A 12449-nucleotide genomic window follows, 5' to 3' on the forward strand; every position below is an offset into this window, starting at 1 on the left:
CATTTAAATCATATTTTATTAAAAAAAAACATCTATCGAAGTTTCTCAAAAAATATGAATTTTCAATGCTTTGTTTTTTATTTTTGTTTTTCGTGTATATTGGAGAACTATTTTTGTCTCAAAACTCAAACATTCCTAGTACCCCTAAAAACATTTAATGTACATGCTCGTAGACACCCTACATTTAAAAAATACGCTATTTTTGGTGAAAGGATCAATAAATCCTTTTTATAGTGACGGTTTTTTTTTACCAAAATAGTGTTTTTGAAAGATTTTTCACTGAAAATCGTTTTTTTTTATTTCAAAATTTATTGCATTTTTATAAGTTTTGTAATGTTTTTATACCATTTTTACAAATTTCATCGATATTTAATGTTTTCTTGTAAAAAATAATTTTGTTAAATAATTTAAAAAAAATATTTTTAACCTCTTCTTAAAATTTATCAAGAAAACTGAGAAGATTGTCGAAAACGATAAAAATAATGACAATACGAGTCTCAAAAATAGTGAAATTAGTGAAAAAGTAGAGGTAATTTTGAAAAAAAAAATATAAACAATTTTGCTGTTGGGAAAACATTTTTATTTCTTTTTTTTTATTTTTGTATATAATATTTTGTTTTTATTTTAAGTAGATCTATGATTTTTTTGAATATGCTTGTATAAGTTTTTGCTATCGAAGTTTTATATTTTATAAAATTAATATGAGAATATTTTTTTTGTTTGGAAAGCATTTTGAAATTAATTTAATAAAAAAAATAAAGTACCTATACAAAGTTTATTCAATTCGGTATTTATTTTTTTTTAAGTCTTTCGTGTTTTTCTTATTAAACAAAGTCATATTGTGATGTTTCGAAAGGGTTTAAATAATATTTACTTGAAATTAAAAGAACACTTTTAATAGATCTGTTTTTTAATTACACTAAAAAGTGTATACAAGTGTATGCCAAAAAAAGGATTTTTTTATATTCAGTTTCCAAAAGTTAGAGAACTTTTTTTTTAAATTTATATTATCATTTAATTAGTTTATTTTTGTAGTCACACGTCGGTGTGTGAAATTTGAAAATCGATTTTAAAAAACTTGATGAGTTATTTTCTAAAATTGATATAATATAAAAAGTTTCAGTAATTCTCTTTACCAAAAAAAAATTATTTTATTTTCATATCTTTTTGTTTTCACATTTGTAGTTTGTACTTGCTTCAAACAAAACAAAATCTATGGTTTTTACAAAATTCCCCCTACCACCTTTCAATTGATATATGAAAACATATGCTGTATTTAATGCAATTAAGAAACTTTCCCCGAGTTCATAAATGTAAAAGTTCATCAGCTAAAATACAGTTTAGTTGGGAAAAACTTTGACATTTTTAGTTTAATTTGCATAGTGGAAATAGCCCTATTCATAACAATAAGAATAAGACCTTCCATTTATTCAAATAATTATTTTCTTTGAAAAGATTTACCTTATTTCATTGTATTTGTTCAAGAATGTGCAAAAATGTTTCCCAAATTTTCTTATTACAATACATTCAGTCCTATAGAAAGTCCCAAGAAAACTCTTAGGGAAATGTGTTCGGAAGATTATCCCCAAATCAAAATCTTAAGGAAATTTTAATCCCTTTTAGGGTTTTCATCATTGTTTTTGAAAACCAAAAAGGAACGATATTTTTGGAATTTTTCCATTGGAAACCCATTATATTCCATATTTGAAAGAACCGTTGTTTTGGAATTCACAATATGCACTTAATTATGAAAGTGGATTACGTCACGCTAAAAAAAAATTAAAACTAAAAGCTAATTTAAGGTTTAAACTTCATCTAAAAACGAAATTGCAGTAAATAGGCTTATTTATTGTTCCTTTGATTGTTAATTCCTCCTTTGATTGTTTCAAAAAAAAAAAAAATACCATTAAAATAAATAAAAATAAAATTAATAAATTAGATTTTGTTGAAACCATGCAAAAAGTGACTTAGTCCACTTTCATAATTTGGGCACAAAATATTAACATGAAAGAATGGTCAAACGTGAAGTTAATTTAATTTTGAGTTGTTTCTATTATAAATTTCAATATGTTAGCTTAGTTTAAAATGAAGCATTCCATCAAAAAGTGAACCTCGACAAAATTGTGCAAAAATGCGCAGCTCGAGCTATAAAATAAAATTTTCATTACCAACTGTACCTACATTTTTGTCCGATTAAAGTTCTCCCGATCTATGGACTAGGTTTTAATATTTCATATTTTCAAAACTGAACTAAAGCCCACCTAGAATTTAAAATATTAAGAAATAAGGTCACGAAGATAGAAATAATTCTTCATATTTTCAATCCATTTATTTGGTTGTTAAATTAAATAACTATTCATTTATTTCAAGAAAGCCAACTAGTAAAACTAAGTTAATTATTGAGGTGTGGAGGGTTTTATTATAGCTTAGCTGACATTACATTATGTTCGAACATAGAGAAAAGTGATTGGAATGAATAAAAACCCAAGTTTTTGCCCTCATTAATTCAAAGTTAATGTTACTTTAAGTTACGTTTTTAATAGCTGCGTTCCTTTGGAAATATTTATCTACTTTTTAGTACTTAAAACTACTTTGATTTACTTTGCTATACTGAAAAAGTAGTTCAAAGCAGCTTTAAGTACTAAAAAGTAGATAAATATTTCCAAAGGAACGCAGCTAATAATTGAAATTGCAAAGGTTTAGAATTTGTTTGTTTTTTTTTTTTTTTTTTTAAACATACAAAGTTGTACAATAAATATAGCAATTAGGTTTCAAGGAAGTGAAGTTATGTAGATGATTTTCTTTAACTGGTCCACAACACAAGAATGAATTTATCTAAACTCTCACAAAAATCAAACTTATGATGAATTATTGCTGTATTTTTAAGCTTAATTTTTTGTATTTTGTATTTGCTTGCACTAAATTATTTTTTGGATTTTGTATTTTTGATGAAATAAAAATCTTTTTTACTGCAACTATTTAAGTTTTTTTTAATTTTTTTACATTAATTTCTTAAACGTTCAAGGACGATTTCGAAAGCGAATCAAATGAAAACAATGAGGTAATTTTGAAAAAAAAAAAAAATAGTAATAAGTTTTTTATGTATAGGTATTTTTGATCACAACATACACCTAAAAAAATTATGTCAAATCCAATCGTGGCTTATTTATTTAGTCCATGGAATTTCAAATTGTGGGAGATAATTTGTTCAATGATTAAATTTGATTTCGGAACTATCTTCAAATATAAAACTTGATTCTAATGATTTAATCCATTAAACCTTTCCCACATCTTTTTGGTTAAAATTTTATTTTACTCAACCGATGAATGATAAGAAAGGAAAAAATTAATTAAATCACAAAAAAGTATTTAAAACAAGGGGTCAACTCATACTCATGCAGAGAAAAAATCAAAGTGTCCATAAGGTTACACTCTTCTGCCGCAATCAATAAAAATTTAAAAGAAAAACACAAACTAACTATACTTTAACAGTCTATAACCATACATTAGTTAAAATCTACTCTTGAGTATCTATGTAAAGGTACCTACTTAACTGGACGATGACACAAATCCCCAATGAGAAGCCCTACAATTCTTGTGTCACACCGCACCAACAACAGCTGGCTTTGCTATTTAATTTCCTCATTGTGATTTTTCTATGTTGTCTACAATGCATGCATATTTTTTTGTTGTTGTATTCCACATTGTATAGTGTTAGATATGAGGAAAATGCAACCTGAGATGGCTTTTATGGTTAACAGCAAAGCAAAATGAGATAGGCAATGAAAAAATCTGCAATGTAAGCTTTGAGATTTTCTATTGAACATTAAAAGATGTCTGTAATCGATAGGAACATGTCACAAAAGTTTAGATACAATTTAATCTTATACAAGATGGAATATTTTATACTATAAATGCTTTAAATAAATTGGATTTCACTTCACGGAAGTAATTACAGTAGTAAGGAAGTGGTAAGGAAGTTTTACCGAAGGAGAGGGCTGCCTATTTTTAGGCTACGCTTACTGATACTGAACCAAGAGTCACCTCGAATTTTGAATTGTCCTTTATCTATAAATTCTGTAATTTAAAAAAATTTAATTAAATTCTTTACAGAACATTCAACAAATTTAAGATTATTTTTTATTCAAATAAACAAAAAGCCTTTACTAAATAATGCTTTTTTTCTTCATATAGCCAATAATGACATCCTCACAAGAAAAACGAGAACATCTTTATAAAATTCTAGTCATCGGTGAACTTGGCACTGGCAAAACATCCTTCATTAAACGCTATGTTCATCAATTCTTTAGCCAAAATTATCGAGCGACAATTGGTGTTGATTTTGCCTTAAAAGTTTTAAATTGGGATTCGAATACTATTGTACGCCTGCAGCTATGGGATATTGCTGGACAAGAAAGATTTGGCAATATGACACGAGTTTATTACAAAGAAGCCGTTGGTGCCTTTATTGTATTTGATGTAACACGAAGTGGTACATTTGATTGTGTGAGTAAATGGAAAGAGGATTTAGATTCGAAAGTTCAATTGCCAGATGGTAGCCCAATTCCATGCATACTACTAGCCAATAAGGTAAAATATCTATTTTGTTGCAATTGAATTGATTGTTTTATATTAATTTTGTTTTTTTTTTTAATCTTTTTAGTGTGATCAAGATAAACAAGGCATCATTACAACACCCGAAAAGATGGACGAATATGTTCGAGAAAATGGTTTTGCTGGTTGGTTCGAAACATCAGCAAAGGAAAATATTAATATCGATGAAGCTGCAAGAGCGTTAGTTAATAAAGTGAGTTTAATGTTTTAAATTAAATCAAGTTTTAATTTTTGAAAACGAAGCTTTATTTCGAAAATTAAAACTTGAAGTATGTAAGCGTTGCCAAATCTCATGATTTATCGTAAATCCCAACAAATTTATTTCAAAATCATTAATTTACAATTTTTTAAGCCCAAAACTTCGGAGTTTTCATATAGACCCTATACCTAAAAAAAAAAGGATACTGTTACGTATTTTGTTTTATTACCAAATTTTGTTTACCTACCTTATACAAAATTTAAAAACACTTTTAACCCTTTCGGACCCAGCGTTACTCTCATGTAACATTTTTTTAAAAATTCGTAAAAAATATTAAATTAAACAATTTTTTAGGTTACGATGGCTTAATTGAATGATAATAATGCCTAGTTACTGGATTATTACAAAAAGTTTGTCAAATATCATAACTTTAATTTTTTTTATCGAGAAAGGGACTGAAATTCACATTTTTTTTATATATGGTCATAATTTTGAAAAAAAGATATAAAAAATGTTAATGCAGAAAGTGTTTTGTTTTTTTGCTTAGAAGAAGTAGCATACATTATAGTTTCATAAAAAGTTATTTTCTCAGTTCTCCGACTTTTTTTGGTGCATGTTACTTACATAGAACATGAGAAAAACACATTAGTTTTGCTATTTATTATTTTGGAAAACAACTTTTTGATATTCATATTTCTTAGTTGTGATGTTTTTGACCCGATAATACCGAAAAAACATTTTTTAATATTGATTTTCATAGCTTGGGTTCGAAAGGGTTAAGGAACCTTTCGGCATTTGTTCATGGACTTTTTAGTACGTATTTTTGTACTTATCGCCAAATTTACTTCGAAATTCCTGTTGCAAAATCTACTTTTAAAAATTTCTGTTTTTTTTTTAAATTCTGGTTTTCAAAATTCTAAATTGTTGTATCTACTGCTACCAGATTTTTGAAAAGGAGGATTTTATAAGACAGAGTTTTTTTCATTCTCGGTTCTTTTCCTGTACGTAGCACTATTTCCAATTTTCATTATAGGGTATCATTTTTGAAAATGATTTTATAAAGTTTATATGTATAAAAAATTAGAATTTTTATATAGAAAATTCAATGAACAAAGTTAAAAAATAATAATTTGGGTTAATGTTACAAAAAAAGCTAAATTTGAAATTAATATGGAAAATATTTCCTTTAGATTAAAAATGCAAATTATGTACTGATCGAAAAGTTTTATTGAACGGAAACTCATTTTCTTGAACAGGTAGCTGTTTCTATTCTATTATGCCAAAAATGAAACGAATCGTTCTACTGGTTTGTGTATTGTGTTTCAATTATAGGTAGGACACAGATTTCTGTGAGAAAAAATTTTTCTTGATTTTCGCTTTATTTTTATATTTTCTGAAATTGTAGTGTTTACTGATTTTTTCAAACTGTATGTAGTAACTTAAAAAAAAAATGTAGCTTTCTATTTTTTGATATAACAAAGAATTTTTAGAAAAAAATGGAAAATCGTTAGAGTCGTTTTTTTTGTAATAGTTTTTTGTATATAGATTTTTTTTAAAACAATTTGTTATGTTATTAAAAATTAAATGTTAATAACATAACAAAAATCTATATAAAAGAAACTATTACAAAAAAACGACTCTAAGGTTGTTCCATTTTTTTCTAAAAATTCTTTGTTGTACCAAAAAATAGAGAGCTACATTTTATTTTTAAGTTACTGCGTACAGTTTGAAAAAAAAAACACTAAACACTACAGTTTTAGAATGAGATAAAAACAAAGTTTTTTCATTGTTCCGTTTTCACAAAATTAAAAAACAAAATAATTTTAATCTTTTTTAAAAATCCAAAAATAAATTTTTTGTAATTTTTTTCTTAATTTTAATATTAGGTTACTAAAACTCTTTCGTAGAAAAACTTCCATTGCAATCGGCCGTGTCGTTTACGATCAAATCAGACAACAAGAAATTGTTCTAAGGCATGTACACGGGGAATAAGACCACCTAAAAACAAGCAGATTTCTGCATATCGTAGGTCTCATAAGGAAACCCCGTAACTCCAACTTTTTTCAAAAATGACTTTTGAATGCCATTTTTTTACCCAGAAAATTTGAAGTCATTTCGAAAACTCTAAAAAGACTTAAATTCAAATTTTGTACAGCACTTTACTCCCCAACTACTCTGTTGTAACAACAGTGTTGTTCCCTGTAGACATAGACAGAGGTACTACAGTATGTAGACAAAAACGTTTAGCATTTAATTTCCTTAAAAAATAATAATTATTTCCTTTTCCACTAAATATTTCAATTAATTAATATTATTTTTCCTTTTTTCCTCAGATTCTCTTGAACGATAAACTCATCAGTGATGCTGACATTGCCGATAGTGAAAAATTCAATTTAGCAAACTCGAATGGTGGCCAAACTACGACGCAGGCAATCAAAAGTAAATGTTCCTGCTGACGCCTTAATTGTAATTTACAAATTGTGTCATCATTTATACAGAAGGACTTCTATATGTAATCATAAGTGTTATATTTTTTAGCTGTTTACGTATAAAATTTAATAAAAAAAAAACAAGAAAAGTGTATTTTTAAAAATTGAAAATCGTTGAAAAAAATTATATTTTATGTATTTATACAATTATATTCCAGCTATGCGTCTTCATAAGATATTTTTTTTTGTATTTTTTCCGTTTTTATTTTTTAGGTATTTTGTTTTTAATTTGTTTCTTTTATTAAAATATTTTTTAAATGCTATTTTATTGTAAATTATTTTAAACTTGGCTTCCATTAAAAATGAAAATTGCCTTGCAAGTTAATTGAAAAAAGATTTATGAATATATTTAAAACAAAAAATAAAGAACAAATTTAAAAAACAAATATAGTCCATTCAAATAATTCTTGCCATTTGCACTTCAAAAAATTATATAAAATATACACAAAGCTCATAAAGTTATAAATTAAAAAAAAAACGCTCTATTGTAGCAACAACAATAAATAAAAACCTACTTAAATATTACAAATTTCAAAAGCATTTACAAGAAAATAAGAGAAATAAAAATAAATGTGTTAGGCGTATACAATACAAATTTCAAATAGAACAGAAAAAAAAAAACAACAACAAACATTTACATAGATAATACAAAATAGTACACATTTAATAAAAGAAATTATGATATAAAACTAATAAATTAAAGATAAAACATTTTATTACTAAAATTTTTGATTTTGTGTGTTTTACTTTATTATTAGTTAGAAATTATGGAGGAATTTTAAAACACATTATTTGATTTTTATATGTATGTATGACTTTCTTGGTGATTCAAGGCATTAAGTCATAACATTTTTTTAATTTAAAAATTTTTTAAATTGATAAAAACCATTGCCTATTATATATTCTTATCTGTATGAGTAAATGACGTCCATTTTACAAAACGCATTGCTAGAGGAAAGAATATTATTCGTACCTATGTATTTTTTATAAGGACTGTAAAAGAGGAGTTAGCTGTGTTCCACTCTAAGTCGACGATATGTAATATTTTGACTGACCAAAAATATGATGTATGGTTAAAAAAAAATGCTCCAGATAGGCCAAACAAAAATATTTTACCAAGAAAAATGTATCAAAAAAAAAATGTTACACATACGCCACAGTGACTGTGAAATTGAACATTTATACAAAATGTACTATCACTCAAACAAAATTCCAAATCTGTCGTCTTTAAACAATAAAATAATGACTGAATGCTTGGTCTAAACGTGAAATCAACTCTAATTTCAAATTTGTATATCAATGAAACCAAAAAAAATGGGTTAAGCGGTTATAATATGTTAAGGGTATTCAATAACCGGTGTAAACTCTGGTAAACGTGGTAAAGTGGTTCAAAAGCATCGTTCATTATTTTTTTTGATGTTAATATCCATCTTATGTTTTTTTTAATATTACCGGGAATCTTAACCATAATTTTCACAAATTAGATGTTTCTTTATCATGTTTCCATATACCCAGCTTATATTTCTTGGAGCTCTATGCCATTTTAGTCTAGAAATAACTATTAAGATGTATTCTTCCAGCGCGAAGGCAAATAGATTTTTGGGTGCACTTAAATGCAGAAAATAATGAATATCGGATTGAACGGAAAATTATTGAAGTTTAGCAGGTTGGCCTCCAAAATAGTCTGGCAACACTGCCAGGCAGACGCTCGGCAGGATTATGTCATATCTTAATTCAAAAAAGAAAAGCTTTTGTTTATAATAATAGTTCATGAAATAAAGAATTTATCTGTCTGCCTGCCATCTATAATTTTTGTTTAATTCAGTTGAAGATGGGAACCATTTTTGGTCAGACCAGACAAATTGTGTCGATGCTCGAAAAAAAAAATTAAAAGTTCGATGCAACATGCAATCTATCTCATTTTTCAACAAAAAAAAAAAAAGACCAAAAAGAATATGCCAAAATGGAAAAATTTAGTATATGATTAGGTACAAGTTTCTCTTGAAAAATTTTGACATGAAAAATAAGCAAATATTAAAACTCAGTAATTTTCTTGGAAACAAAACCACAAACAAACATCGTATAGTCCGGTCAATTTAGACATCCGAGGTTACATTAATTCCCAGCAAGCTGAAAATTGGTAGGATTGTTGAAAACACCATCATAAATTAAATCTAAAAAGTCCTCATCGATTAGAGGTCTGGAAAAAAATTTACGGGGGGTCAAAGGTCACAAAAACTGGTTTTTCACGATTTTCAGCAAAACGGTAAGTCTTATCAAAAAATTTTCAATGCAAGAATTGTAGACCAGGTCATTATATATAAAAAGTGTCATGACACTTTTTTTCCTGAGACCCACCGTTTCTTAAGTATAACGATTCAAAAAGTTGAAGTTGAGTTGTAATCCTCACAATCAGGCCCATTCTGAAAAAAACTCCCAACTGAAAAGATCTTGAAATTTCTTTATGTTTTTTTGCTTAAATTTCGTTCTTCAATGGTTAAGAATATGGGAAAGCAAAAAAAAATGGAAATTTTCACCATTTGCCCGATTGGGGCCCTTCTCCCGAAACAAATTTCCCAGGGAATTTTTGTTTAGAGTAGGTCTGAACATATACAGGGTGTCCGATAGAGAATGGACAGCCCTAAGACGGCTGATAGCCACTCTTATGACTGTTCTAAAAACAGATAGAAAAAAGTCCTATCACAACCAGTTCATAAAATATTGGCTTTTTTCGTTCAGTGTATTTTAAATTTTATCATTTTATGTTTTCGTTCACTTCAACCACGAATGAATGAATTTTATTTATTTCTTTTTTTTATAATTTTCTACAATAATTGGATGAGTACATAAACGCTTTAAAAACTGCAAAGCTATTGCACATTTTCGTAAAAAAAATTTTGAAATCTGTTTTTTGATGCAAAATGTAAAAAAAGTATTTTATGAAAAATTTTAAACACCTGTGGTATAAAATAAATCTATGGAAACCTAAGTGGCCAACTTTCTTAAAAATATTCCCCTTAGACTAGAATTCATTCGTGGTTGAAGTGAACGAAAACATAAAATGATAAAATTTAAAATACACTGAACGAAAAAAGCCAATATTTTATGAACTGGTTGTGATAGGACTTTTTTCTATCTGTTTTTAGAACAGTCATAAGAGTGGCTATCAGCCGTCTTAGGGTTGTCCATTCTCTATCGGACACCCTGTATATGTTCAGACCTACTCTAAACAAAAATTCCCTGGGAAATTTGTTTCGGGAGAAGGGCCCCAATCGGGCAAATGGTGAAAATTTCCATTTTTTTTTTGCTTTCCCATATTCTTAACCATTGAAGAACGAAATTTAAGCAAAAAAACATAAAGAAATTTCAAGATCTTTTCAGTTGGGAGTTTTTTTCAGAATGGGCCTGATTATGAGGATTACAACTCAACTTCAACTTTTTGAATCGTTATACTTAAGAAACGGTGGGTCTCAGGAAAAAAAGTGTCATGACACTTTTTATATATAATGACCTGGTCTACAATTCTTGCATTGAAAATTTTTTGATAAGACTTACCGTTTTGCTGAAAATCGTGAAAAACCAGTTTTTGTGACCTTTGACCCCCCGTAAATTTTTTTCCAGACCTCGGATCGATGAGGACTTTTTAGATTTAATTTATGATGGTGTTTTCAACAATCCTACCAATTTTCAGCTTGCTGGGAATTAATGTAACCTCAACCCCTTATTTTAGTCTAATTTGACCGGACTAGTAACCGATCTGAACAAAAGTTTCTCTCTCCGATTTGTACGAACCTGGATACCTTTAGATGAGTACCTACGTGAACGCACCCTTCATACTAATTTTCCTTTCAGATTTGACAGACAGCTTCGGAAGAGCTTGTATAGCATTTTAATACATGTCTTATTAAAAGTAAAAAAAAACTACAAATACAATACATTTCATTAGTTTTTAGTGTATCTATTAATAGTAATTTTAAAAGTACATTTTTTTTAACCACACCTAGGAATCGAACTTCGTATCTGCTTGGTGGTAGTCCACCAATCTACCCACTCGTCCATCCTAGCATCCCTTCAAGCAAACAAGTCCGACTTCGGTCAGAATCCGCTCCGCCTCAGACGGAAAAATATGTATTGGTTTTTTCACCACGATTTCTCCTTCGACTTTGTGTTCATACACAAAAAGTTGCAAGTGTATGAGTTCAACCCCGTTTTTCTCAGTCGGAGGTCGGAGTGTCTTTTTTGAACTCCGTTTTCTTGCTTGAAGGGATATTCATTAATAAAATCAAAAACTTAATCAGTTAAAAAGTTGAAATAGCAGAAATGTCAAAACAAAAAAAAAAGTTTGAGCTAAATAATTTAATGTCAAAACCAAAAAGTGTCCGAGCTAGATTATTCAGTATCAAAACCAAAAATCTAATACAAAACTTGATAATTTCTGTAAAGCTTCTATAAATTCATTAACCAAGCTTATCCGAAAAACAAGCTTTCTTCGGTTAAGTTTCTTTAACAGTATTTAAACAACTTATTGGAAGTTGTTAAACAAGTTCAAACTTCTATAAAAAATTTAATTTTGAAGCAAGCTCTATAAAAAGTAGTACCTGCGAGATTTCAATTTACAGAAGCTGTTGTGTTAGTTGAGCTCAGCTAATAATTATGAAAACTAGATGGTGCTACTTGTTAATCTCTTTGACATTTCTTTTTAAAGCCTGTGGTACGCTGCTGGCGCTAAATTTTAGCTCCTATACAAATTATCGAAAAATTTTAGCCGAAATAAAATGGATCCCATACAAATTATCCATAACTTGTATGGGCATTTTATCTCAGCTAAAATTTAGCGCGAGCAGCGTACCAGGCTTAAAAAAGTAAATTTTCATACTTTAACCGCCGCAAAAGAAGTATAATTTCAAAAAATTTACTAGGAATAAATAAAAATAAATTTATTCGCTCTCATGTGCCCAGGGCCTTACAAAAAATAAATTCTGCCCTCCCCTTCAAGCAAACAAGTCCGACCTCGGTCCGAATCCGCTATGCCTCAGGCGGAGCTGAGTCCGACTTCGGATCAGAAACTGGTCCGAAGGCGGCTCAAATTAGTATGGAAATTATAATCACCGCGAAGTCGATTGCATACACAGTACACATATAAAGGT

The 12449-nt window shown here is 28.2% G+C and overlaps 1 protein-coding gene across 2 annotated transcripts in view; it reads left to right on the forward strand.

Annotated features, from left to right (window-relative positions):
- Positions 1-7810, forward strand: part of LOC129916743 (ras-related protein Rab-32) — a 41187-nt gene extending 33377 nt beyond the window's left edge. For both annotated transcript variants that reach the window (XM_055996864.1, XM_055996853.1), the window contains exons 2-4: positions 4195-4590; positions 4664-4807; positions 7147-7810. In XM_055996864.1, coding sequence (XP_055852839.1) covers positions 4195-4590; positions 4664-4807; positions 7147-7269 — 663 coding nt within the window. In that variant the 3' untranslated portion in view covers positions 7270-7810. The remainder of the gene's footprint in view (positions 1-4194; positions 4591-4663; positions 4808-7146) is intronic.
- Positions 7811-12449: the final 4639 nt, after the last annotated feature.

Source organism: Episyrphus balteatus, chromosome 1 (genome assembly GCF_945859705.1).
Source record: "Episyrphus balteatus chromosome 1, idEpiBalt1.1, whole genome shotgun sequence".
NCBI classification, from domain to species: Eukaryota; Metazoa; Arthropoda; class Insecta; order Diptera; family Syrphidae; genus Episyrphus; species Episyrphus balteatus.